This window comes from Falco punctatus (genome assembly GCF_963210335.1).
Source record: "Falco punctatus genome assembly, chromosome: 7".
NCBI lineage: Eukaryota > Metazoa > Chordata > Aves > Falconiformes > Falconidae > Falco > Falco punctatus.
In genome coordinates this window covers 38,130,923-38,158,596 of record NC_137587.1, presented here as the reverse complement: position 1 = coordinate 38,158,596, position 27,674 = coordinate 38,130,923, and the positions used below count along the sequence as shown (strand labels likewise).

Genomic DNA, 27,674 nt, shown 5'->3' with positions numbered 1-27,674 from the left:
CAGTGTGAGCAAGCAGGTCATAGCCATCCAGACAAATAAAGCGCATAGACCCATGGCTCTTCCCAAAGCTTTTGGCTCCTTTTCAAGCCAAGCACCCACTGAGACACAATGGGGTGTGCCGAGCCCTGAATCCAGAAAGTGCCTTTGCTGCTGCTACGTGCTTGGGGAGGGAAATAATTGGGGAGGGGGTAACTGACCTCTGAGCGCTGGCTGGGAGTCTGCCACAGCTGGACACCCAGGGCTCAGTGACAAGGTTAATGGCTTAATTACATGAGTGATGTGACAGTGTGGGGAGCACTCCAGCTGCAGCCCCATGCGCAGAGCACATCTTGTAACCCTCTCCTCAAAATTCCTCCCCCCCCGCCTCCCTGAAACCCCACAGCCACAGGGCGCTGCCAGAAACCCGCCGGCAGGGTTTGAGCAATAGCAGCCCATGCCTGACATCTGCCCACACACATTTTGGAGACCAGTAAACTTCCTGTGGATATTGGCTGCCTGACAAAAGTGACATAAATTCTGCCTTTTTTTAGGGTGGGTATTTTTTTTTAAATTATTTTGTTAACAGGTAGGAACTTTGCCTGCCTCTCCCTGGCTTCAGGATATACAAGTTTTAGGGAAGAGCTCAGAGGCTGGGTTATTTCTGTAGCTCAGGGGCCAGGTTGCAGAGATAAAGCAAAAATGCCATCACACATCTATATAGCACAGTTTATTTTCACTTTTTAGGAAATTGGAGGCACATGTTTCCCTTCCCAGCCCCCCCTCCTGCCCTTTCCCCCCATTCTCAAGGCGTCATCCCACCAGTGCTCCAGGCAGATGACATGTTTCCTCCAGGAGCCAGATTTACCCTGAGGTGCATCTTAAGTACAAACCCACACATGATTCAGCAGGCTGCTTTGAGAGACATTTATTATTTAAATAATATTTATTTATTTATTTATTACATCACCTCAACTAATAAACTGCAGAAAAGCTCCAAATCTCAGCACCTTTGGGCTTTGTGAGCAGAGCTGCAGCTCTCAAACGGAAAACGAGACGACCCGCTTGCAACAGCCCAATGACACTGTGTGTGTTGGATGCTGCGCAAAGGGGAGCCACAACCCCCCCAGCAAGCCCTAGCAGCAGTGACAGCCTCAGGACAAACTCAGCTCACCTACAGGCTCGGATGCTCCTTACCCCCATGAGGACCAGCCCAGAGCCCCAAAGAGCAACAGGCATCCCACAAAACAAAATAGCAGTGCTGAAGGATGCTGTCTAATGGGGCAGGATTGATGATCTGGATGTTTCTGCACTTGGGTCTTTTGGTTTTCTTGGGGGTGTTTGCCTTTTTTTTTTAAAAAAAAAAAAAAAATCAAACCTCTCCAGAAGTGATGCCCCTGAGCAGGCTTGTCTCAAGCCAGCAGGAGGGCAATCAAGGGCACTTCGCCAGGCAGCCCAGGAGGATGAGCCCTCTCCACACCAACCCAAAACCCATCAGCAGCATAACCCTGGACTATAACCATACTTGGTTATGGGTAAGGCCACAGCTGCGACCAAAACCTCTCCCCCTCATTGGGCTCTTTATTCCCCTTGTCAGCTCCTGCACGAACTACAGGGCAAAGAAAACCGCAAAATGTGGCTCAGGAGGGCCCACACAGCTCTGCTGCCATCACAGCCCAAGGGAAGTGCCACACTGGCTTTTTTTCTGCCCCAGTGCCCCTCAGACATGCTGGGCTGGCACCCACTGGAGCCTACAAACGGCTGGGGGACAGACAGACAGACACGTGCACACAGACCGACACCTGATAAACTGCATTTCTTTAGGCAACCTGCCTAACAAATGAAGGGGAGTATTTGGGGACACACTGCTCCCTTCCTCTCCTACCCAGTCCCTAGGGACCTGGGGGCAGAGACGGGTGCTTGCAGCAATGGCAGCCACTCAGCCCCATCTCCAGGACCTGTACCCCTGCCTGCACGCTGCCTTCAGCCTGAAACAATTGCGGGGACCTTGCTGGGGAGCACACCAGTGGGAAGCTCTCCTCCCTGACACCCCCCACAGCAGCAGTGTTATAACAAAGCCCCCCCATTCTTCACCCCCTGACCACCCTGCAGCGTGGCTGAACGCAGCCTGCATCCTTGGCCAGGCAGGAGCAGCCCTATTTAAGGGAGACAGAGCTATCCAGGTAATCATCAGCCCTATTTAAGGGAGACAGAACTATCCAGGTACTCATCAGCCCTCCCGATCTTGTCCTGCTGTATTTTTTGCCCTGTGAGAGACTGCATCAGCTTTCCAGGGGCTTCCCAGACATGCGGTGACACCTGGCCCGAGCCATTCGTACCTGGCGCACCCTGCAGCAGATACGTCTCTTTATAGGCCATAAGGCAGGGATCCATTAACATCTGTCAGGGCTGTGCTTCACCTGGCAGATGTCTCCTGGAATGGCCGATGGATCTACTGCCCACAAGGGTCCAGCCGTGCTGCCAGCTTTGTCTTTGCGGGGGATGGAGTCTGTCTGTCTTGGCTCGCAGGGGTCACCTGGCAGCACAGCGCCGAGCGCATGAACCGCAGGACCGATGGCCTCAGGATGGCAAAGACCCAAGGGTCAACGATGGAATTAATAGAGAGAAATCTCAGGGCTAGGAGGTCCCAGTCGTGGTTGTCTTCTTCCTTGCTGAACTTGTTCACATAGGCACGGATCTGCAAAACACAATGGGGAGAAATAATGCCAGGTCTGGGCTTCCAGGATCCAGCCCCCAGGCAGCTTCTTGGAGAAATCTGGGCTGTCACAGCACACTTGCTGCCTCCACCAGTTTAAATGAACTTCTTGCTAATGAAAGCCAGGTCTGCCTCTGCTCTCAGCATGCAGCAAGGCTTTGTGTAGCCCTAATGCAATTAAGCCAGTGACTAGTTATGGAAGTGGTGGGTCTCACCTTGAAAATCACACAGGACAAATAAATGTGCAAGATGGACAGGATGCAGAGTGCTGGACCACTCCGGTCCTTCCTGCAACATGCCGACTCATAGTAGTTCATGGGGCTTCCTGGAAGGGTGACTCAGCACTCCTTACTCATACAGGTCGAATCGTCACCCCCTCACTTCGGGGGAGAGGGGATGGGAGCTGGGGGCACAGGAGGCATGAGCATCCCCCCTCTGGCTGGGATCCATTGGGTACCAGCCAGGGATGGCGCATTCTGGTGCACGAGGGGCCACAGTGCAGACGATGCCAGGGGATGCTGACAGTGCAGCACTTCCAAGGGCTGCTCCAGGCTTTTTGGGGAAGGATTTTGTGGTGCTGTTGCCTGATGCTCACTGGGTTCATGTGCCTGGGCTCATTCTCAGAGGGTGGCTGCCATTGGCAGCCCTAGCCAGAAGAGAAACTGTCACACCAAGGAGGCACCAGCAGCGTTGGGCAGCTCGGTTTGAGACACTGCCAAAATGCAGCCCAAATACAACCCCACATGGGAGCTGGGTGATGGGAAAAGAAAAGCCACTGTGTTTCTGGATAAGACTATATCTGCTACCACAGGGCCCACAGGATCGCCACCAGTGGCACCTTCCCATCCCACCTGCCCCAACCAGACCCGCAGAGCCCTTCCCACATGTCTCCACCAAGGGGTCCCACCACAGCACCCAAACCTGGGCTTTTTTGGAACACAGGGAGAGCTGCCCATCATGTGTGGGCCCATTGACAGCAGCTGAAGCATCTCTCAAAATGTTGACTCTGGCTCTTGGGATGCTCACGAGCATTGGGACATTACTGCTTTGTCTTTTCTCTGTCTTAAAACCCAGGCAGCCTGGCTCTGCTACAGCCTGTGGTTATTTTCTTTTCCCTTGGGAGAAGAAAGGGAGCACGAAGGGAAGGTAGCATCTATTTAACTCCATGAGCACAAAATTAGCACTGGCTGTGCTCCCAACCTTGGTGGGGCTTGCTTCTAATGGGAACAAAATGACCCTCCACAGCAGCGGGCTTGCACACACCAGCAAGGCACACGAGTGGCTTGAGGTGCTCCGGAGTCCACGATGCTGCTGGTTTAATAGGGCTTGGATGGATGGATGAAAAGCAGCCCTTCAATGAGGAGAGCCCAGGGCAGAATCAAGGGACTCACTCTCTCCTTTTCCTCACTTGGCTGCAGTGTTTCAACCCCGTATTTCTGCTGGAAGCCTCGTGCATGGACGGGGCACAGGATGTGGGTACAACTCCTGGGAAGAGGCTCGCTGTGGCCCAAGTGCCGGATCTCTGTTCCCAGCAATAGCCATGCCTAATTTATTGTTCTGCCACCCCTCACACCTCCAGCATGAGTTCCCAGCTCCCAGGAACCACAGGGATGCTGCGTGTCCTGCAGACCCCTACCCAGACCCTGCCTGAGCCACACTGCCTGGCCTTGGAGCCTCTGTGCGATGGGAGGGCACCTCTGCTCCTGCCACCCCATCTTCCTGCCACCCTGTCATCCTGCCACCCCACCCTCCTGCCACCCTGTCCACCTTCTGGCACTGGGGATATGGGGAGCGGTTTTCCCAGTTCCCCAAGGGATGTGCAGATCGCCTCGAGTTTATGGCAGAGCTGGGGTCTCTCAAGCTTCAGGAAGAGCTAAGCTTTGACCTCAACCCCTGAGGTTTGAGCACTGGAGTCAGAGGGAGCTTTATAAAGAGAGGGAGAGAAATGGGAGTGCTGGGGAGAGGGACCCCAGCCCAGCTGAGAGGTAGTTGCACTCACCGTGAATGGCAAGGAGCAGATGACAAAGGTGATGGTCATGATGGAGAGGAGAAGGAGGTGGTCAATCTCCTCAGCCATAGAGAACATGCGCCGGACGCAGCTGCCAGATGGCCGGGGCTGCTCAAGTGTGGCCAACCGGCGGGTCTTCTGCCCACGGCGGTGCATGCGGGCCAGGTTGGCAATGACGCTGAGGTTGCAGAGCAGCACGGAGAGGATGAGGAAGAGGAGCAGGGTGGCGTAGAGAAGCGAGAAGGTGACGTCCAAGCCAGACACCTCCCTGCTGCCGTTGTGCTGGAGGTAGTCCAGGTGCATTTGGATGAAGCACCAGGTGCCAGGGCAATACTGCACATAGCGCCCGAAGCCCACCAGCGGCAAGGAGCAGAAGGCGGCGGAGAAGGTGTAGATGGTGGGCAGGGCAACCAAGCCCGTGCGGGGGCTGAGAAAGCGCTCATAGAAGTAAGGCTGCCCCAGGGCCAGGCATCGCTCCAGCGCCATGGCGAAGAGGATTAGCATGGTGGCGAGGCCAAAGAAGCTCATGGCAAAGCCGAAGTAGAGGCAGATGTGTCCTCCTTGGGCCAGGGCGGTCAGGGTGCGGTTGCGGTGGTAGGAGGCCAGGACGAAGGGGCTGACAGAGCAGGTGCCCAGCAGGTCGGTGACCACCAGGGCCAGCACCAGGACGTGGAAGAGGGAGGGCGGGCGGGCGCGGGGGCCCCGGCGGCAGAGCAGCAGCCCCAGGGCCAGCAGGTTGCCCAAGAGCCCGGCCGAGAACATGAGGGCACTGACCAGCGGGCGGGCCCCGGCCGGTAGCGCTCCGCTGCGCTCGCAAAGCCCCCGGCCCGTCCCGTTCATCCCGCCGCCGCCGCCCGACTGCGCCGCCGCCCGCCCCGCCGGCACCGCCTCCGCGCTGCCCCCCCCGCCCCGCGCCCGCCCCGCGCCGGGCCCCGGGCCGTCCCCCGGCCCCTCCTGGGGCGGCTCCGGGAGCCCCGAGGCACGGCCAGACCCGGTACCGGGCCGGGAGCCCCTCTCACGGCCAGCCTCCGTGCCGGTCGGGAAGTCCCGGTACCGGGCCGGGAGTCCCGGTGCTGCTGCGAGAGCCCCTCACACGACCAGCCCTCGTCCTGTCGGGGAGCCCCGGTGCCGCTCCGGGAGCCCCGAGGCACGGCCAGCCCCGGTACCGGACGGGGAGCCCCTCTCACGGCCAGCCTCCGTGCCGGTCGGGAAGTCCCGGTGCGGCTCCGAGAGCCCCGAGGCACGGCCAGCCCCCATCTGGGCCTAGAGTCCCGGTACCGGGTCGGGAGCTCTGCACACGGACAGTCCTGGTGCCGGTCCGAGAGACCCGGTGCTGCTGCGGAAACCCCTCACACGGCCAGCCCCGTCTGGTCCGGGAGCCCCGGTGCCTTTCCGGGAGCCCCGGGGCACGGCCAGCCGCGGTACGAGGCCGGGAGCCCCTCTAACGGCCAGCCCCCGGCCAGTCCTGCGGTCTCCGTACTGGACCGAGAGTCCCGTGCATGGGCGGCCCCGATGCTGGGCAGGGAGCCCCGGGCTTACAGCAAGACCCGGTACTGGGCCGGGAGCCCCGGTGCTGCTGCGGGGGCCTGGACACCAGGCCAGCCCCGATGCTGATCTGGGAGCCACACACACAGCCAGCCCCAGTCAAGTCTGAGAGTCCCGGTACCAGACCGGGAGCCTTAGAAAGATCCAGGAGCCCCAAGGCACAGCGAGGCACCATGCTCATCTGGGATCCCCGAGGGGTACGGCAAGACCCGGTGCCCATCTGGGATCCTTGACTCCCAGCGATACCTGGTACCGCTTAGGGAGCACCAAGTTTACTTTAAGCCTTGGTGCCGGTACGGCTCCGGCAGCCCCAGGTGGGCAGCGAGCGCCGGTGCTGACCCAAGGACCCCAAGGCACGATGAGCTCTGCTGCCATATCCACCATCCTGCTCACCGTGGGCTACCAGGGAGCCACAGCAGAGCCTGGGCTGCGTGGATGGCTTCCCCACAGCCCCAGAAGCACCCGGAGCCCACCCAGAACCCCCCGCCCCATGGCCAGCCCCACAACACGTCCCCACTGACTCCTCTCCCATGTATCATCAGAGGTCCCCATGGGGGTGCAGCCTTCAGCTGGTGTCGGGTCGTGAGTGTGGTGGGGGGACATCGGTGGGAGCCCCTCTTCCTGCTGCCAGCCTGGCTGAGCGCGGCTCATCTGCCCCTCATACCAGTTCCAGGAAAGCTCCTTCTGCCTGTGCTGGAGGTAGTCCAGGTGTATCTGGATAAAGCATAAGGTGCCAGGGCAATACTGCACGTAGTGCCCAAAGCCCACCAGCAGCAAGGAGCAGAAGGCGGCGGAGAAGGTGTAGATGGCGGGCAGGGCACCCAAGCCCGTGCGGGGGCTGAGAAAGAGCTTGTAGAAGGGGCTCGGCACATGGCGCAGGAAACTCTCGCTGTTGCGTAGTATTTCCCCAGCCATGACCCCAGTCCTCTTCCCTCCATGCTGAGAGCAAAGCCTTTGCCCTTGACCTCCAAGCTGGGATCCGGCTCAGGTGCACCCCTTCATCCATGTCCTAATGGGAAATTCTCTTTGCAAAGCCCCCCCAAACCCCAGGGAAATGGCGCGGCATTGACTGACTCTAGCATGGATGTGCCAGGTTGCTGCCTCAAGTGCATTTTGGCTGTTCTCTTTAAAATCTTGCTTTTCTAACAGGAACTTCGTAAAGGAAATACGTTACACAACAAACTCCAGGGCTGGGTGAGCTGTGGTTTGTGACAGTACTTCCATTTCCGAGGTACTGCTCCTCTTCCTCCCTTTGGTTTCTTCTGTCAGGCAGATCGAAGGCTTCTCAGCGCATTGGGGAGGACACGCACTCACTGTGCCAGCGGCAGGGCACCCACAGCCCCAGCCCTCCCCATTCCCATGGCAAAAATGAGGAGTGTGATGGAGGGGAAGGTGTTTTAGCCAATTCCCAGACTAACCCTGCATGCAGGTGGGCCAGAAAAATGCACATCCCAGCACCTCTTTTAACCTCGCTCCCAGCCCTGCAGACCTGATCCAGCAGAGCACCAAAGCACGTGGACACATCTGATGGTGGGAACAATCCTGTTGGTTTCCTGAGGGCTGGATGAGACCCACAACCCAAAACAAATCCAATTAACCACAAAAATCAGGATAAAAAATGGAGCTGAGACCAAATCCTGGCCTGGCCCATCCGAGCAGCTTGTGGAGGCTGCAGTCTGCTTCTCTGGAGACCTTTTCCAAGCAGAAGGCACCCTGTAGGGTGGTTGCTCCAAGGCTTTTCCCAGCCTCCTACTCCTTTCTGGTGTTCCATGTCACAGCTCGGGAAGGGGTTTTGGCATCTTCTGGAGCTCATTTTCCTGGCAGCTAATGGAGTCTTAAATACCCATTTGGGGCTTCAGGCTTCTCAGCCAGCAGGCACCTCTGATGGGATGTTTTTGCAATAATAGGAAAATTGCTGGGCTTTTTATCCCCCCCCTCCCCCTTCTGAGCTCAAAACCAGGAACAGGCCACTTGGTACAATCTGTCTGTTTCTTGGGAAGTATTTATTTTCTTCCTTTTGTTTATCTCGGGTGTCTTGCCTCTAACAAGGACCAAATAGAATTGGGTTGGAAAAGACTCTTAAGATCATAGAGACCAGCTGTTAACCCAGCACTGCCAAGCCCACCACTAAACCCTGTCCCCAAGGGCCACATCTACACCTCTTTGAAATACCTCCAGGGACGGTGCTTCAACCACTCCCCTGGGCAGCCTGTGCCAGTGCTTGACAACCTTTTAGGTGACAAAGTTTTTCCTCATATCCAATCCAAACCTTCCGTGGCACAACTTGGGGCTGTTTCCTTTTGTCCTATGGCTTGTTACTTGGGAGAAGAGACTGACCCCCACCTCGCTACACCCTCCTTTCAGGCAGCTGTAGGGAGCAATAAGGTCCCCCCTGAGCCCCTTCCCTCCAGGCTGACCCCCCCAGCTCCCTCAGCCGCCCCCCATCAGCCTTGTGCCCCAGCCCCTGCCCGGCTCTGGACACGCCCCTCATATATCCTCCCAAGGGTTGGCATTGTTTTCTCTAAAGAACTTCCAGGGTTGGCCCACTTGAACAAAAAACTCTGGGCTTGTAGGAAAGCTGCATGAATTTCGTATAAACCCTACAGCCAAGAGGACTCCACAGCTGGAGTCTGCTGCCTGTGGTTGGGGGGGTGGGGGCAGGGGGGATCCTGCTCTATCCCTGGTAGGTTTTAAAGGACAGTTTTGGCACCAGGGGCAGGGAGGAGAACAGCCCTCCTGTCTGTGCAAGGATGGACTGCAGAGGTGGATTTCAACCCTTTTAAACCAAAACCCCATATGGCTTGCTTTTAGCAAAGCCAGACATAATTTTTCTTCCCAATCCTTCCCAGCCCCATCCCTTATCTCACATGTCGGGGCTGCCAGCAGCCTCATGCACCTCCCTGGAAAAGCAGGGCTGAGCACCGGCGGCAGGCCTGGGTTTTGGCTTTGCCGTCCTGTGCAAGCACCTGGGTACATGGGTTAAAAAAAAAATCAAGCCGCTCTTGGACCGGTTGTGTCTTACAGCCCCGAAGGCTGAGCGTCCTGGCTTGGGTGCCTGGCAGCCCTGGTGCTGCTGCCTGCCCAGGCACGTGCCTTTCTGCGTCCAGAATGGCTGAAAAATGCAGGCAGACAATGAAAAAAAAAAAAAAAAAAAAAGCTCTTCGCAAGAACTAAACAATTTTCTGGGAAATGAGCTTGTGTGAAGTTGTGCTTGGATTTCATGAGCTGAAAAAAACCCAGCAACACCTGACTGTGCTTGATTTATTGATTTATGTCCAGGAAAGGAGCAAGATGCAAGGTTAGGTGATGCTAGTGGCACCAGGAGCGTGGGACAGGGCAGCTGGCAGTGCCAGAGGGTAGCAGGCATGGCATAACAGCTCCAAAAAGAGCATCGTTGGCATGAGCCACAGCCTTGAGCCGAGCAGCGTCTCTTTATTGCCTTCAGTAAGCATTAGGTCCGTCCCTTTGAGGATCGGCTGGCACAGGAGCACTCTGGCGGGGGGGGGGGGGTCATGGGGAATGACTGAGCAGTGCGAGGAGCCTGGAAGGAGGATGCAGGCAGGGAGGGCTCACACAGCAGCTCTCACCTCTTCAGCATTTGGCCGGAGAGCCCTGAGCCTCTGGGCTTTTGCGGTTCCTGCTTAGCAACATCTACAACTAAACTGCGTGTTGCAGGGATTTTTCATTTTTATTTTATTTTCATTTTTTCCAAGCTGGGCAATAGGAAGGGGCTCTGAGCTTTGATGTAACTCTCAAAGCCCCAAACCATATGTGTTCAGGCATTGAAAAGTGGGTTGTCCAAGGGAGCGACTTGGAGAGCGGCAGCCCCTTCCTCGCAGCGGCTTGCACCCAGCGTGCTCAGGCAGGCTGGGAGCCCAGTCCTGGCTGGGGACGTGCTGCCATCTCTGGAGAGGAGCGCGATACGGCAGCCCCAGGCCCAGAAACACGTTGAGGAGTGATTTTATCTGCTGGGAGGGTGGCCTGGCGTCCAGCCGCTAGCAGAAACCTTGTTGGGTGCAGCTGGAGCTCGGCTTGCCCAGAGATAACGGCGGCCGGCTGGAGACTCCAAGTCTGCTCCCAGAGCAGGTAGGACACCAATAAGGGCAGAATGCCAATTAAAAGCACTACTGGAGCCAGATGAGCGCGTCAAGGTCGCCGGGATGTGCGCGAGCTCAGCCAGGGAGCGGGGATAGTGTGGGGACAGGGGAGTCACCCTGGCAGCCTGCAAGCCCCCATCGTGCTTGGTGGCTCCATGATTTCTTTCCTCTGATGACAGATTCATGGATGGGTCAGACACGACGGTCTATGCATCATCTCAGAGCTCAGATGAAGTCTGTATTCGTACACCTTAACAAAGAATCTGTTGTGTGTTGTTGTTTTTTTTTTAATTTAATTGTTGCTTTGCATGGAGCATGGTTGCCCTGGGCTCTAAATACACATATTGCAGGGCAGGGACATCTCCTGGCAGACTCTCCAGGAGTGAATCCTGGCTGGGGTGATGGGCGGATGATGGGCTGTCCCAGCTGGGCACCCACCGCTCACATTGCTGCACACACTCTTAGCCTGGCCGTGCCTGGTCTTTCTGTCTGGAGTGGTGTGTGAATCCATACAGTGGAGGAGATCCCACGGCGGGGGGGGGGCAACAGCAAGATTTTGCAGAGCTGTTATCTCACCTTCATCCTGCTGCGGTGAAACAGGTCCGGTGAAAGCCACAGCGCAGGCTCAGGGCTGTTGACTCTGCAGTCCCACGTGAACCATCTCCAAGTCAATACTGCCAGTAACATGAAACCGATAGAGGGACCAACCCTCATTTCATTTCTTTTTCCTTAGAAAACCCTGATAAAAGACAAGGAGCAGGGAGCTTGAAGACCCCCCAGTACAGCCCCAAATATAGGTCTGCCCTTTTCTCCAGCCAGGAGAGCCTGGCTGGTCCAACTGGCAGAGCCAACCCAACCAGGTTGCCTCCAAAAATCCCCAAGATAGATTTGCGTGAGTTTCTTCCTTCAAAAACAGAATCCATTTGACACCAAGAGTAAATACACGAGAACTGGCAGGAACATAAATGCACGTTGCAAGGCTTAGCTAAATAGAGGGAGAGAAGTATTTTCCCTGTCTTCTCCAAGGACACTAAGCAGATGGGGACTTTGGTCACTATAATTTTTTTGGCCTAAATGGTCACTTGAGGCAGATACTAAATCCAGTTAATACATGTGGTTGAGGGGAAATAGATCTTTCATTAAAATGATTGTTTGCTCGCGTGCCTGCACCGGTGAGGTTATACATCCCAGGCTCTGTATTCTCTCAATTACTGCTCTTATTAGGTCTCAGGATCATCATAAATACTGAATTAAAATAATTACAGCAGGACAGGTAGCTATCTGAGTAACACAAATACAACATTAGCACTTGGAGGAATCAATTTTCAAGAGAAGAGCAAGCCACGGCAGAGAAACCACAGCTCTGCTTAGGGAATATGGGGTTGGGGAAGGACGATGGGCATCCCAGGAAGGGATAACGGGTGTCCTGGGGAGGGATGATGTGTGTCCCAGGGAGAGAGGGAGGGACACTGCCTGCCCTCCAGCTCCTCGGTGCAGCCATGAGCTGCTGCTGAAGTTTCTGAGTCTCCACACCTCCAAAATGTCCCCTCACACCCCCCTCACCCATTCTGGGGACACCCCAAACCAGTCCCACATAACCTCCCTTGGTGTAGAAGGGGATCATGCACAGGACAAGGTGATAGAGCAGGGCTCCGAACCACTTTTATTTGATGGACACACACACACCCTCTCCGCCCTGTGCGTCCCCACTGCCCTGAAGCCACACGCCAAAACCCTCCTGCTTTCCTGGAGCCGGGTGCTCCCCAAACCCTCCACAAAGTGCTGCTGCTCAGAAATATTCACAGGTATCCAGGAACCCCCACAAGGTTCCTCTCTGGGGTGAAACGCAGCCTGGGGAGGGTGCAGAAACACTTCACGCCTGCCCCTCACTGCAAGCCGGACGCCATCCCCGCCTGCGCCAGCCCCATGCTGCCTCAGGATGCTCCGGGGCAGGGGTACAGGGCCGAAGGCTTGCTCCTCATCCTCACCAGCATGTGCCAGCTTCTGCAAGACCCACAGGTTCAGGGGAAGCCAAGCTGTGGGGTGTCTGTCCTGCGCCAGCCCAGGGGACAGAACTGGCCGTCCTCCCCCGGGACAGGTCCCTTCAGGGTGGCTTTCCGGGAATTTAGCCTCCGGCAAACCCTGCGGACAAACATGCGGAAGACGGAGGTGCGGAAGATGATGAAGACCCAGGGGTCCACGATGGAGTTCACGGAGAGGAACCGCAGGGCACTGAGGTCAGCATTCTCATTGATATCAGCAGCAAAAGCCCCCATATATGCTCGGATCTGTCAAAACCCCAAAGGAATAGGGAAAAGTGAAGAAAGATCTCACTACAGGGGTAAAGTTGAGAGTAAGGAGATTCCCCTGGGGGTAGGAAAAGAAGTTTTAAACCCTCGATATCCTTATGCATCAAATCAGCACATGTTGTGTGTTGCAAGTCCTGAAACTGGGAGCTGGGGCTATGCCACAGACAGTGGCGGCATAAAGGCACCATGTCCCCATCAGGGCCAGGAGGTCAGAGCTGAAGAGGTGTCCCTGGTGACTGGGGTAGTTTCATAGATAAAGGAAGCACGCAGGCGCCGCAGGAGGGTGCAGCTCTGCTCCCAAGGCTGGGGCACCCCACTTGCGTTGTCCTCCACCCCACGATGGGTATCAGACTAGGCATCCACCGGGTAACTCAGCTGGAGGGCTGCCAGGTGGGGGCCTTTGCTGGGTTAAGGTCCTTCCTCCACCTCCACATCCAGCCCCAAACCCTGCTTCTTTGAGGACCACAGGGCTTTCACTGGGGTTATTACAAAACCACTCGCGCCAGGGCTACTGGTGACTGGTGCATCACAATATGGGCTCCCAGGATGTGATAGAGGGGATGGGGAGCGGAGATGGAAGTTGTCACCTAGGGCAGTGGCAGCACCTGCACCCTCATCCTGATTTTGGGATAGCCCCCTTTGCAGCATGAGCTTTGCCTACAGAGGCTAACGGCAAGGTGATGCTGCAGGATCCAGCCCAGGGACATGGGACACTGAGGGAGGGGGCCACTTAGGGCTCTGTCACATTGGGGGTCTCCCACCCCCACTCCACCAGCGGGACCCCCACCCCCGGGGAAGAAGTGGAAGGATTTCAGGGAGGATTTCCCCTAGGTTGGGAAAGCCAGTGTGGTTGGGAGCTGGATCCACCCAGCACCTCCGGGACTGGCGGGGGGGTGTGTGTGTGGGAATGGGTGGGTTATGGAAAGCTCTAGCGCAATGAACGAATCTCCCTAGGAACAGGAGCTGGGGGAGGGGCACAGTTATTTCAAGGGGCTAAAGCAATAAACTTACACACCCCCCCCCATCACCTTCAACACCTCTGGGGCAACCACCGTGGGGGGGGGGGTATTCCAATGGGATTAAAGCAATGACCAGACCCCTGGGATGGGGTGGGGGACACTCAGATGGGGCCAAAGTAATTACCCAGCCCTTCCCCTGGCAGCTCTCAGATAGAGTGATGGTGATGGGGGGGGGGGGGGGAATATTCCATGAGGTTTAAAGCAGTGAACTAACACTTGGGGTCATGATGCTGGTGGTGGGTATTCTGGGAGGGGGCAACACAGTGATACAACCCTTCCTGGGACGGGGTGGTGGTGATGGAGGGGGAGCAGGTATTCCATGGAGGTTTAGGGGTTGCCCTGGGACAGGGTAGTGGTGTGGTTATTCCAGCGGGATTAGCGCAATGAATTAACCCCCCATCCTGGGACTGGGTGGTAGTGCTGGGGTTATTCCATGGGGATTAAAGCAACAGCCAGACCCCTGGGACAGGGTAGGGGACACTCAGAGAGGACCAAAGTAACTCTCTGATCCCCTCCTCCGTGACACCCCTGGCACAGAGTAGTGGTAATGGGGGATCATTCGGGCCGGGGGGGGGTGGGGGGTTGGGGGCGGGCATTAAAGTAATAAATTAACTGCTGGAGATGTGGTGTGGGTGGTGGCTATTGAGGGGGCAACCTGGCAGAATGGGATGGGGGGGGGGGGAGGTTAAAGCAATAACCTGACCCTCAGGGTCAGGGTGGTATGGTGGGTTATTCATGGGGGACTAAAGCAATGAAACCCCCACTCCTAACCCCTCTGGGAGTGAGTGGTGGTGCCAGAGTTTTTTCCAAGGGGCCAAAGCAACAACCTGACCGCCCAGGACTGTGTGGTGGTGATGTGGGGGTTATGCCAAGGGGGTTTAGGCAATGACCTGAGCCCCACGGACAGGGTGAGGGACTATTCAGAGAGGACCAAAGCAACAATCCAACCTCCTTGGGAGGTAGGGGGAGTGTGTGGAGGTTAATGCAATAACAGACCCATGGGGATGGGGTGGTGGGTATTCGGGGGGGGGGGGGGGGGGGGCAAAGCAACCACCCGAGCTCCCGGGGGCAGGAGCATTGTGGGTTCTGTTCCGGGCGAGGGAGCCAGTAGGAGTACTCACGATGAGCGGCAGGGAGCAGATGGTGAAGAGGACGGTCATGAGCCCCAGCAGGATGAGGTGGTCGAGCTCTTCCATATGCGGGGCAGCGGTGGCAGCGGGCCCACGGTGGGGCTGCCGCCGTGCCATGCTGTAGAGGTGCCGCATGCTGCTCACGTTGCAGGCACCGATGGCCAGCACCAACAGGCCCATCAAGCTGGCATAGAGGACGGGGAAGCTGAGGTGGCGCGGCCCGCCACCGGCCATACGGATGAAGCACCACGTGCCGGGGCAATACTGCATGGGCACCCCGAAGCCCAGTAGCGGCAGGGCGCAGAAAAGGGCGCAGAGCCCTGCCGCCACCGGCCCCAGTGTGGCACCCAGCCGCCGGGTGAAGTGCCGTCGGTAGAAGTAGGGATGCCCCAGGGAGAGCCAACACTCCAGCGCCATGGCCAGCAGCAGCAGGGTGGGGGCCAGCCCGAAGAAGGCCATGAGGAAGGCGAAGAGCTGGCAGAGGACGCCCGGCTCGCCCTCGCTGCGCCCGCCCGGCCCCAGCTCGCTGAGGCTGCGGTTGTAGGCGTAGGCTGCCAGCACGATGGGGCTGAGCAGGCACTTGCCCAGCAGGTCGGTGACTGCCAGCCCGCTCACCAGCACGTAGAAAGCGGAGACCCGCGGCGGGCGGCCGCCGGGGGACCGGGAGCGGCGCCGGTGCTGGCCCAGCAGCAGTAAGGCCAGCACGTTGCCCAACAGCCCGGCGGCAAACAGCACCGAGCTGGGCACCGCCGACTGCCCTCCCTCGATGTACCGGCTGCTACGGCACCGGTAACCCTCCGTCTCCATCGGGATAATCCCGCAAGGGGCTGAGCCGCACCGGGTTGGGACAGCCCGTAGCCTACCGGGACGCACCGCACCGGGCTACGCCGCGGCTGCCGGCGGCGACTGGCCCCGGTGGGGCGGAGGGGGGAGGGAGCGGGGAGGCGGGGCGGCACGGCCCGGTACGGCCCCCGGGGCGGCCCCTTCCCGCTGCCCGGCCCGCCCCGGCCCGGCGGGGGGCGGCTGGGGGCCGGGGGGACCCGCTACAACCCCCCCGCGGCGAGCCGCGGCGGCGGGCGGGGGCGATCCCCGGGGGCTGAGCCCGGGGAGGGTCCGGAGAAGTGGGTGGCAGCTGGGTGCGTGGGCAGGGGGGTTGTGGGGCGCAGAACGGGGGCGGGGGACCTGGGGTATGGGGAGGGGGATACGGCAGAGTCGCGGGGGGGTCACAGGCAAAAGGGTCGGGGCTGAGGCCCTGGGGGGCGATGGGGCTGGAACCAGTATGCTGAGCCCCAGGACTGGCTGCCGGTAAGGGAGTCGGGGGCAAGCCCGCGGCAGGGGTCCGGGCGGGGGGGGCGTGTTGGGTCTGAGTGGGGTGATGGGGTGGAGGGCTGGGGCCAAGGCCAGCTGCTGCACTGGGGTAGGTAAGGCAGGGAATGGACAGAGTTACCCCAGGGGCATTTCACTGCTGGGTGCCATCTCCTGCCCAGCGCCCCCTGCGCTCCCAGGGAGCCCTTTGCCCCATGGCCTCGCTCCTCGGGGTGCCCTCCCTCTGTACATCCCGGGAGACGTGCAGCGCTGAGCCTTCAACCCAGCCAGGCACCGCTTCTACCTGCGCCCCATCCCTCATGCTGGCTGTGTGGCCATGCTGCTGCCAAGCCCCCTGTTACAGGGCTCCTGGCCCCTCCGTGCCCGTGTCAGTGCTCCACTAGTCCAGATGGAAACTCCAGGAGAACCCCCAAAGCTTCTTCCAGGAAAAGAGGTGGCTTTTCTAGCCACAGAAATGCCACGGCATAATGCATACCATGGCTTGTGGGGTACATTTGATGATGAATAAGCATGAAACTGTAGTTATCTGCTTTCTGGCCCCTGTTTGCCGCTCTGAATGAGTGTACGTGAAGCACAGGAAAGTATCAAGATGACAGGAGGGGTGGGAGAGGAGGTCTGAGGGGCCAGACATCATCCCTGTCATGTTTTAGTGATGGACTGTATGGTTCGTGCTGCATGAAGGATGCTGGTGACTTCTCTGGCAGAGAGGGCAGGGGCCGTTTGTGGCTGGTGCTGTGAGGCGAGGGTCCCGGTTCTGGAAGAAATTGAGATAAAACTCGGTGCAGGCTGGGGCTGGTACCCGTGCTGCGTTGAAGTGCTGCCCTCGCTAGGGCTGAACGCGAACCCAGCGGCTGCTGCCTGCCTGGGGCCCAGGGGAGAAGAAATCCAGCCTGCCTGGGGAAGCAATCCGAGCGCTATCCTCCCAGCCAGCAGCTCCGAAACACAGCCCCCGGCACCTTTAGCAAGCCCAGCACCTGTTGTCAGCTCCCTATGGATGAGGAGCTGGGGAGGCTGCCGGAAGGGGGGGGTGGGGGGGTGGGGAGGGCAAGCCGGTGGGTAGCCAGGCCCCCGGTGAGCGTACTCCTCTTCAGAGCAAGCAGCAGCTCTTTTTGGTGTGATCCTGGCAGCGTGGGATCCCTCACATTTTTCCCCAGGTTGAAGATTGGGAAGGAGAGCCCAGCAGCTCCAGAGATCAGCTAGCCTGTCCTGTGTGTCTGTCCCGGCCCCTGGGGCAATTGGTGCCAGCCCTGCTGCAGTGCTACAAACACCGGGGAGGATGGTCCTCACCCCAGGCTGGGCCTTGCGCATGGGCAGAGCATCCCCACTCCTTTTTGCTCAGAGCGGAAATCTGCCATCTTAAACCAAAAACCCACGCCAGGCAAGCTGCCTTCGCCCGCAGGAGCCGCCTCTCCAAGTGAAACGCCTGGGCTTTGCTTTCCTTCCTGCACTGAGGGTGCTGGGGGATGCTGTTCCCCTTCACCCGGGCACGGCAGGTCCCAGGGACTTGCTGCCAGCTGGGTGGTGACACTGCACACTCCCGCAAAGGCCATGTCACTGCCAGTCTGCTCTGATGGGGAAGAGACCCAGTGCTGGGCTTCCCCAGAACTACTGAGAAGTCCCTCGACAGATACCAGCCTGTTGAACAAAGCCAGAAGGCCAAATTCAGCAGAAATAGGTTGCTGAGGGAGAGGAGGAGGAGGAACCATGATGAAATCCAGCCCTTTTTGGGGGTGGGAGCTGCCCCTGGATGCACCAAAGACCAGGGGACGCTGCTCGGTACTGGGGTGATGAGGAAAGCCTGGGATGGAGAAGGCTTTTTGGGACTATCTCCTGCTCCAACCATGCCTCTGAGGCGCTGGGTGTGGGAGGCAGCCACCCAGTGCAGCTGTGGCTGGGGTGACAGAGCAGCCAGGCAGGAGGATGCTTTTCCCCCTGGTCTCAGCTCTTTTCCCCCACTGCTGGAAGGTCTGACGCTGAGCATGGCTGGCCACGGTAACTGTCCTTCTCTGTGGAGGGGGATCCAGCCCCCAGCACCGTGGAGCCAGGCTCGGGACCGGGGTGGGTGTGCAGCCAGGAGCGTAACCGCAGACTCGTCTCCCTCCTCCGTCCCCCCTGGGAGAGAAACCAGCGTGGGCAGCCAGATGCACCGAGTCCCTGTTTAGCTATTCTTTTTGTTCATTTGCATAAATTGCAGCTTTTTTTGGGGGCGGGGGGACGGGGACAATTTTGAGAAAGTCTCATCACCCCGTATGACGAATCTCTTCTGTTCGTCACACTTCTGACGTGACCCTCTTCTTGCCGGTCACATTCCTGGCGGAGAGGGGAAAAAAAAGCCCAGGCATCAAAATAACCCAAAGCAGAAGAAAAAGCAGCACGCCACAAAACCCAGAAGACAAATGAGGAGCTGGAAAAACTTGAAACATCCGCAAGGAATTTCAGAGGTTTTTTTTTCCAAAACTCTTGCTGACCCCATACGCCTTGTCCTTGCCAGCCGGGTAGCGGCGAGGGGTGGCAAGCGAGTGCCTGCTCCGCTGCCGTGCCATGTTATTGCCAAGCTCAGCTTCCCCCAACTAGCCGCTGCTGCCCAGAGAAGCGTGTCTGCCTGCTCTTCATCAGCGGCACGTCTCTGGGTAGCCGTACAGCGATTTTCTCGCCTTCCTCAAGCTCAGCACTCTCTTTGGAAGTGTTTGTAGCAGTGTCTGAATAACCTAATTTAGAGCCCGTTAGGCGGGGAGGGTTTTGGCCGGCAGCACGGTGCTGGGGAGCTGGATGGAAGGATGTGGCTGGCCGGGATCCTGCTGGATATTCACATGTCAAGCAAACAAGGCTGAGAGTGCCCTGCAGAGAAGAGCCACCCTCCTCCCTGCCCAGGAGCGCTCAGTCACTGCGGGCTGGTGCTTCCTCACCCATCCCAGCCCCACTCTCCTTCCCAGGGACCCCAGTTCCCCAAGGGATGGGAGCAGAGCACCACCCTCCCCTCCCCGGTGTCCTCTCCCATTCCTGCTTCTTCCCCAGCTCTGGTTTCCCCAGACTAAACACCCACCAGGCTTTCAGCCTTTCACTTCTTCCAGGTGGTGGGATTTTGCGGGGTCACAGCTCCCCGGCATGGGCAGGTGGGTGCTCTCATGGCCCAAATGATGCAGTGACATGTTGGGGAGGCACCCAGTGTCCTGCACCTGGGGGGTGGGGGGGTGGGGCATGGGGATGGGGAGCACCCAGGCTGGTGACAGCCTGGTGCTTTTCCTCCAAGGGTGGTGGGTTTTCTTTGCCAGGAAGCTGCGCTGAGCATCTTAAACATGCCCAGACACCCTAGTTTGAAGTGGTCATTAGAGGCAGAAGCGGCAGCTGATGCAGCCCAGCACCTGGCAGGGCTGGTCCCTGTGTCCCCTCATCCTGACCACGGTGGTGTCCCCAAGAGAGGGGAGTTTTGAGGGACTGCTCAGATGCTCGGTCCCTCAGAGCTGGGAACGCAGACCTGCTCTGAGTCATTGGGTGACCCAGGCAGGAGAAAACCCTGCCGATTGTTCCCAGCTGTGTTATTGCAGCACTGCTCACCCCAGAGCGCTCAGCCAGATGAGAAAATAGCCCAAGCCAGCCGGGAAATCTGCTGAAAGGTGCGGGCAGCAGCCAGCTCCGGCCGTGGGGGGCAGCGGGTCCAGGGGCTGCAGCCACCTCCTCCCGCTGCGTTTTGGGGAGCTGCCGGCATCTCCACTGTGGCCGCATCCTGTCAAATCTGCCAAAGGGGAAAACAAGGGGGAAAAGAAAGCAGCTGCGGGGTGGGAAGGCGTTGGGCAAGGAGGGGACGGTGGAGCAATGTTTCCCCAATTGCACAAGCCCTGAAAGCCCGGGGCAGGGTTTGGCCCAGCTGCGGGATGACCGGAACGAGCAAGGAAAGTGGTTTTTGCTCGGTGGCGTTTCCAGCACGAGCAGGGGTGGGAGTGGGGTGGCTGCTCCCTGCGCCCCCGGCGTCGCTTCCCCGGGGCAGGGGTGGGAGTGGGGGTGAGCACCGGGGTATGGGAGGGGGCTGGGGCCAGGGCAGAGTGTCCCCTGGGCCCCCAAGTGACAGCAAGAGGGAAGGGCCCCCGCCAGGGCCAGGGAGGAAGGGTGGGCTGAGTAGGGGAGAGGGGCTGGGGAGCTGCTGAAGGGAGGGAGGGAGGGAGGAAGTGACAGGAAGGAGGGGGAAAAGGGAAGGAGGGAGGGAGGGAGGAGGGAAAAAAGGAAGGAAGGAAAGAAACGAAGGAAGGGAGGGAGCAAGAAAGGAAGGAAAGAGTAGAGGCTGGGAGGGAAGAAGGGACAGAGGGAAGAAGAAGAGGGAGGGAGGAAGGGAAGGAGGGCAGGAGGATGGAAGGGAGGAGGGAGAAGGGAGAGTGTGGGAGGGAGTAAGGAAGGAAAGAAGCAAGGAAGGAAGGAAGAGAGGAAGGATGGAAAGAAAGAAAGAAGAGAGGTTGCAAGGGAGGAAGGGACAGAGGAAGGAAGGGAGGAAGGAAGGGAAGGGAGAGAGGAAGGAACAAAGGAAGGAGGGAAGGAAGGAAAGAAGGAAAGAAGAGAGGTTGGGAGGAAGGCAGGAAGGAAGGAAGGAAAGAAGGAAATAAGAGATGTTGGGAGGGAGGAAGGAAAGAAGGAAGGAAGAGAGGTTGGAAGGGAGGAAAGGACAGAGGAAGGAAGGGAGGGAGAGAGGAGAAAGGAAGGGAGGGAGGAAGGAAGGAAGAGAGTATGGGAGGGAGGAATGAAGGGAAGGATGATGGGAGGAAGGAAAGGAGGGAGGGAGGAAAGAAGGAATGGAGAGGGATTTGGAGGGAGGAAGGGGCAGAGGAAGGAAGGAGAGGGAAGGAGGAAAAGAGTGTGGGAGGGAGGAAGGGAGGGAAAGAAGGAAGGGAGGGAGGGAGGAAGAAGCAAGGAAGGGACAGAAGAAGGAAGGAGAGGGAGGGAAGGAGGAAGCAGGGAAGGGCAGGAAGGAGGCTCCTGCAGTGTGTGCTTGTGAGTGTGTGAGGTTTTGGGTCCTGATGTGTGAGTGCCCACCCAGCCATGCCACTTGGGGGGGGGGGGGGGAGGTGTGGGTGCCCTGCTGTGGGCCCTGGGTGCTGGCCCAGCTCCCATCCTTTCCCCTCCCCTCGCAGGCACCCAGACCCACACCACCACAGGGGAACAATCCGGCCATAACATTTATCTTCCTCTCTCTTTTTTTTTTTTTTCCTCCTGCTTTAAATCAGGGCTGTTTCACTGGCTCTGCTCCTGGGGCAGGGGCTGAGCCTGGCCTGGGCTCAGCAAAGGGTTTGCTTAGCTCAGAGATGGTCCCAGCTGCTGCAGAGGGGTGAGGACCATCACCCTGGGAGCTGCATCCATAGACAAGTTATTCTGCAGCTGCAGCACCTTTGGTGCAGTGTCCCAAGATAAAACCCTCAACCCTTGTCTGAGCTGCATGTTCCCCTCTCCCTGGAGCCCCCAGGCCAGAGGCAAGCCCCTGCACCCACCGGTGTATCCCAGCTGCTGCGGGAAAGGGATCCACATCCTGGGTGAAAATGAACCCATGTCATGGCAAAAGCACCTGAGAAGCGCAAGCAAAGTGAGACAGCCCTCAGCTGGGTTAGACCTGCTGCAGAGCAGCCCATACCTCCGTGGGGAAAAATCCTGGGGGATTTTGAAGCTGTCTGTAGGGAAAGTGAAATGAAAAAAAACCAAACCAAAACCAAAATCAAAACCAAACCAAAAAAAAACACCCAGGAAAGGAAAAAAAAATAAAAAGGGATTAAATTAAAGCAGCCTGGCTTGCTCCTTTAGGCACAGAGGCTGGTCAAGCCTACACATCAAGGCTTACATCCCTCTGAAACTCGGTGGGTCTAAGAGCTCCGCTGTCTTGAGGAACAGGCTGGGTGGAGAAGGCAGCTCCCAAATGTGCTGCCCATGTGTCTCGCTATTTCCCATTGAATTTTAGACTAACCCAAGCACTCTGTCCCCATTTAGTTGGATCGCTCAGCCCTAAAATCCCTTTTAGCATGAAACGCCTGTGGGTCTGCATCAGTCTTCAATTTAACGAACAAATCCTATCGCCTCCGGTTCGAGCTGGCCCGTCCGCTGCCGGGGGCCAGTGTGACCTCGGCACTGCTGGGTGCTTTTATTTCGGTCACCAGTTTGATCACAGCAGATGGAAGGGACACGTGTCGAGGGGAGAATAACCTCTTCACCCAGCTCGGAGAGGCTCCATGGGACAAAGGCTGGCGGGAGAGCCGGAGCCAGGAAAATGTGGCTAAAAGCATATTTGCTCGGAGAGGCTGTCAGGGGGAGACAAAGGCAGGAAGCAGATAAACGCAGGGAACGAGGCTAATTGCTGGGATTAGTCACCCCGGAGCATTCGGGTGCTGCAGGGGTCAGGGCAGGAGGCCCGAGGAGGTCAGGCAAGGAGAGATGAGCTGGAGAGAGGTTTTGGGGAGAGCTTTGGATTTGTTAGAGCCGTGGGGAGGGCTGGTTGGGTGAAGAGCAAGGGGTGACCAGGGCCTGGAGCCCATCTTTGACAATGCTTTAGGGTAAGACATGGGATCCCAGCTCCCCTGGAGTCCCTGGCCACCCCCAGCTAGGGAGAAGCTGGGCAGATCCCAGGGGCACCTAATCCATACAGCAAATAAAGCCTAATTCTGCAGAGGAGTCTTGATTCAGGGTATAAACCCAAGCAAGTGTCTCAAAGATGCATCAGCTCAGCCCAGTGCGTGCCAGGGGGCCAGAGCCCTGGGATGGGGATGGGGCAGGACCAGGCCTGCTGCACAGGTGTGATGGGGAGAGGCAATCTGTATCCACTGTGCTTCGTGCTGCAGGGAAAAACACAAGATTCCCTCCCTGGAAACACAGGGCATGGGCTGATTTTATCTTTGCTGTGAACACACTCCCTCCCTGCCGCCCCAGCAGATGCTCCCAGCCCCAGCAGAAACCCATCTGGGCAGCTCTCCCTGGCAGCTGAAATCCCCTCTGCCAGGGAGTTTGCTGGATCCCAGACCAAATAAGGAACTTGTGGCTAATCTTGGGCGAACGGTGTGCAGGAATCAGTCAGCGTCAGGCACACTGGCGAGCGCCCTGTGAGCTCTGCGCCCAGCTCCCGGCACGCTGGCAGCACGGCAGGCTCGCAGGGCTCGGCACGTTTGTCCGGCAGCTGTAGTATCGAAACCAGCTTTAAAGCAATATCTAGAGAGAGAAAGGAAGGAAGGAGAGGCCCAGAGATTAAAAAAAAGCAAAACAACAGCTTTTCTTTACCTTTATTTCTTAAAATACATTCTAAAAACTGGAGCAATCCTTTGGGCTGGTGCTCAGATGCCTTAGGAAGCTTTTTCACGCAGGAGCGACGTTTCCATCCTGTGAGTCTCTGTCTCCCTGGGGTGCTGGAAGATCCGAGCTCCACTACCTTTCCAGCTGGGAGGACTCAGCACTTTCTATCTTGCCTTTTAGAGTAGCAGCTGAATTATTTCTCCTTTCCATGCACTGAGCCACTTCCACACACTTCTGCTCTGGCCGAGTTGCCCAGGGCCAAGAAACTCTCCTCTTTCTATACAAAGCTTGGGTTTCCATATTATGGACCTGCCTGTGATCTAACACCCTGTCTTCCTAGCTCTCCGTAAGGACAACCTTTCTCCCAGAACGTTTGACATCCTGAGCAGAAAGTTCTGTGCTGGGTCACAGCTGGAGTGTGTGGGATGGACCCTGCGTATGGAAATCATCCACAGCGTGGGTGGACACCCTCCAGGAGCTGCAGGCTGCAGAGCTCCTGCCAGAAACCCTGGGTGCAAGCGGGTGGCTTGGGATTGCTGGGTAGCCGGTGGGTTCTCTTGCTGCTTGGAGCTGATGACCTCCAGACCCACCTGAGCAACATGTGCATCCTTGAAGAGGCACCTGAGCAAGTCTTGATGTACCTTCTGGTCCTCCAGACCCACCAGGGAAGGGTGTCCCTGTGTGTGGGAGCGGTGGGTCAGGGTGAGAAAGTGCTGAGTCATGGGGCAAAGCCGATCCAAAGAAGTGAGACCAAAGTTAATGAGAATCGCTCCCAAAAATGGAAATGTTGAGAGCTGGGTACTGTGCTGGTGGGAATCTGCCCCGCTGCTGCAGCTTCCCTGCTGTCAGCGCCCGGCGGGATTCTCCCAGGAAAGGAGATGGTCCCAGAGAAGGCAGCAAGCCCAGCCAGGAGCTACGGTCCCATGGATGGAGCCACCAGGAGAGATACCTCGATACGGCCTGAGGGGAAGCAGAGCTACCCCACCGGAGGGACATGGCCATCCAGCAATTCTCCCTTTGTCCCCGACACAATGCAGAGGTTGTTTCTGCTGCTGGCAAGCTGAGCTCACCCCAGCCATGCACCCATTGTAGATTCTCAGATGGCTCATAAGTGTTGAGCTCAAACCCAAGGCTGCGCCCAGCTTCTCAGGCAGGGGAGGGCAACTAATAGGGTCTCTCTTATGTTTGGTTTTATAGATCCTCAGACATGCTACTGTCAGATTTGGCTGAAATTATCCAGCAGATTCCAGTTTTTAAGGATGGGGGATAAACCCTATAGACATCCTTCTCTGGAAACAGTCAAAACCCACCTGGATGCGGCTCTGTGCAACTCACTCTAGGAGAACTTTCTTTAAGCAGGGGGTTGTACTGGGTGATCTCCAGAGGTCCCTTCCAACCCTCACCAGTCTGAGATTCTGTGATCTCTTTTTTCTTATGTGAGGCTAAAATACTTGTGCGTGCTGATTCAGGGGGCTCAGGTGTGCACAGTCCCTTCCCTGTGACAGCCCTTTCCTACCAGAACCAGAAAGATGCTTCAGGCACTAGTTCGTTGCCCTTCCTGCCAAAGAGCCCAACCTTGAGCAGGACTCATTTCCGATAACCAGGAGGAGAAACCCTCTGAGGGCATTATTACAGTGACCCACTAACCCGGCTGGCAATAGATCGCTGCTGGCCAAGCCTGTGCTGGAGCTGGCCAAAGCCCTGTTCTTATGCTAGCCCCACACCACCCCTGCTCCCGCCTGATGTCCCAAAGCACCGAATGGCCCCGCTGCAGCCTGTGAGCACTTGCTTTCTGCTACAGTCCTCAGCCCTGCTTCTGTCACCGGGAATCAAGTTTCTTTTCCTGGCTGCCCCAGGAGGATGCAAGTTTCCTGCTGCTTCCCTTATCTCTGCTGGCCGCAGCAGCTCAGCGGTCCCAGGGCTGCCAGGACTTGGGGAAAAGGCTGCCGGGATTTCCTGCCTGAAATGGTCTCTGCACCAGGGATTCGCCTGCCCATCCTCCTCGGTGGGAGCCCAGGGCAAAGGTGAGCCTTCAGCAGGGCAGGGGGTTGCTGCCCCCCACCTTCCCCCTCCCAGCCCCCCATTTAGCAGCAGAGCGATGTGGGGTTTGTCCTGGTTTGCCAAGTGTAGCAGAGCGAGTTGCAAGTGTCCAGGGTCGGGGAGTTTCTGGGTCTGGCTGGATCCCTCCCCAGCCCCATCCCACAAAGCATCCTCTACCTCCTCCAGCTCCAGCACATCTGTTTCTGCACAAAATTGCACCAAGTAAATTCCTATTGATTTTTTTTTAATGCCCAAGCTATGAGAAGGGCTAACCCCCCGTCCCCCAGCCAAAGGCTCTGCTGAGGCACATGGAAATGATTACATGGATCAGTCCCTGCAAGCACCTCCTTTCCCAGCACATGGTATGGGTGGGCATAGCCTGTCCCTGTTCCTGTCCCCATCCCCATCCTTGTCTCTGTCTCCATCTTCATCCTCATTCTCATCCCCATCCTTGTCCCCATCCTCATCCCTGTCCCTGTCCCCGTCTTCATCCCCTTCTCCATCCTCATCCCCATCTACTTGGCCATCCCCACCCCTGACCCCATCCCATCCCTGATTCCCATCCCCATCCTCACCCTCATCCTCATCCCCGACCCCATCCCTGACCCCATCCCCATTCCTGGTCCCCATCCCTATCCTGGACCACATTCCTCTCCTCATCCCCATCCATCCCCCATCCCTGTCCCCATATTCATCCTCATTTTCATCCCATTCCCCATCTCTATACCTATTCCCATCCCCTTCCTCATCCCCATCCCCATTGCTGACCCCATCCCCATTCCTGGTCCCCATCTCCATCCTCACCCTCATCCTCATCCCCGTCCCCATCCCCATCCCTGTCCCCATCCCCATGCCCATCCTCACGCCCGGTGAGGGTCCCTAGGCTCCCCATCTCTCCCAAAGCCCCAGGGATGCCCATGCCAACAGGACTTAGCTCCCGAGGCCAGGACATGACTCCAGCTCTTCCCAGCTGCTACTTTTTTAACTGACTGGTGCCAGTTTTGCTGAGGGGGTGGTAAAAAGGATTTTTTAGCATCTTAAAGACTGTGCAAAAAAACTGGCAGCTGCCCCACCCAGGTGGCAGAGAGTCCTCAGGGTCCAGGGGCCCTTTTTGCTCAGGCATAGGGCACCACTGCTGGACGCAGCCTGGGGAACCTGTGGAATTGGCAGCTCCTCCCTTGAAAACCCAAGTTAATTTACTCCTTTTTATATATATATATATATTAGAAAAGCCTTAATGAACCGTCTCCAGACAGCAGCCACAGCAGCCTGCAAATCATCTGCCTGCATCTTTCCCTGGCAGCAGCAAGACATTTCATAGCTGTAACATTTCCATCCCACCAGGGACGGCCAGGTTTGTATTTTCAATAGCCCCTGCACATCCCACGAGGCAGCAAGGCTGTCCTCTCCCCTCTCCTGTCCCTTCTGCCCAGCACCACCTCCTAGGTGCCACCAAATGCCACCGTTCCCATGGGAAGGACATCCCGGCTGGGGTGTCACCGGGCAGAGGGGCTGCCAGCCCCTCGCGGTGCCTGATTTTCCCAGCGCGCCCCAGAGCAGTTTAAGCTTCAAAGCAAAGCCACTTTTTTTGGCAGGGGGAACTCCTCGAAGGCTGCGGACCGTGTCCAGCTGGCCTGAACCCTGCTCAAAGCCCTAATGGTTTTCCGTGGCCAGGCGAGGCGTCTCCCTCCCGGGGCCGGGGGCTGGCCAGCTGGCTGCAGCTGGGGAGTGGCAGCTCACCGGGACAGCCAGGCTTCCAAGCCAGTTCGGCCCCAGTACAGGTGGGAGCTGCTTTCCAGGATGCCTGGGATAAGGCGGCTTGCTTGCTGCCCGGGACTGAGGGGATGGGAGCCACAGTGACAAATCCCCGTCATCGCTGCAACAGGGATGGGGTGGAGGGTGTGCAGCTGCTTCCCCTGTGAGAATTCCTGCTGGGAATGCCACGAATGTGTCCCTGATATATTTCTCTCACCAGCCTACTGGATTTGACACTTCTCTCCTTCTTATCTGGCATTCCTGGGGCATGTATACATTTTGGGACAGATGTGATACTAACACTGGCCTGGAGCCATGGAAGTGCTCCAGGAAGATGGAGCAGAGCTTTGGGCTGCTCCCAGCCCGGATTTCCAGGAGCACTTGGGGAATGCAGCTGCCTGGATTTGAGCTTGTCCTTTCCTCCTCCACTGAGGGTTCTCCCACCCCAACACCTCAAACCCATGGCAGGGAACCCCACCGGCCACCCATCCGCAAAGCGTTG

The 27,674-nt window shown here is 57.7% G+C and overlaps 3 protein-coding genes across 3 annotated transcripts; all 3 read right to left on the bottom strand.

Annotated features, from left to right (window-relative positions):
- Window positions 1-889: 889 nt before the first annotated feature.
- Window positions 890-11,890, bottom strand: PTGER2 (prostaglandin E receptor 2). Its single transcript, XM_080394433.1, has 2 exons — window positions 4,692-11,890; window positions 890-2,674 (listed from the first exon to the last, which is right to left on the bottom strand). The coding sequence occupies exons 1-2, from the start codon at window positions 5,538-5,540 to the stop codon at window positions 2,429-2,431; spliced, it is 1,095 nt and encodes a 364-aa protein (XP_080250559.1). The 5' UTR covers window positions 5,541-11,890; the 3' UTR covers window positions 890-2,428.
- A 92-nt stretch (window positions 11,891-11,982) lies between these two features.
- LOC308066749 (prostaglandin D2 receptor-like) lies at window positions 11,983-16,009 on the bottom strand. Its single transcript, XM_080394434.1, has 2 exons — window positions 14,792-16,009; window positions 11,983-12,630 (listed from the first exon to the last, which is right to left on the bottom strand). Exons 1-2 carry the CDS (start codon window positions 15,605-15,607, stop codon window positions 12,364-12,366), a joined length of 1,083 nt encoding a protein of 360 aa, XP_080250560.1. The 5' UTR covers window positions 15,608-16,009; the 3' UTR covers window positions 11,983-12,363.
- Window positions 16,010-16,060: 51 nt separating this feature from the next.
- On the bottom strand, window positions 16,061-25,959 carry LOC308066739 (uncharacterized protein). Its single transcript, XM_080394407.1, has 2 exons — window positions 19,682-25,959; window positions 16,061-18,436 (listed from the first exon to the last, which is right to left on the bottom strand). Exons 1-2 carry the CDS (start codon window positions 21,151-21,153, stop codon window positions 18,397-18,399), a joined length of 1,512 nt encoding a protein of 503 aa, XP_080250533.1. The 5' UTR covers window positions 21,154-25,959; the 3' UTR covers window positions 16,061-18,396.
- Window positions 25,960-27,674: the final 1,715 nt, after the last annotated feature.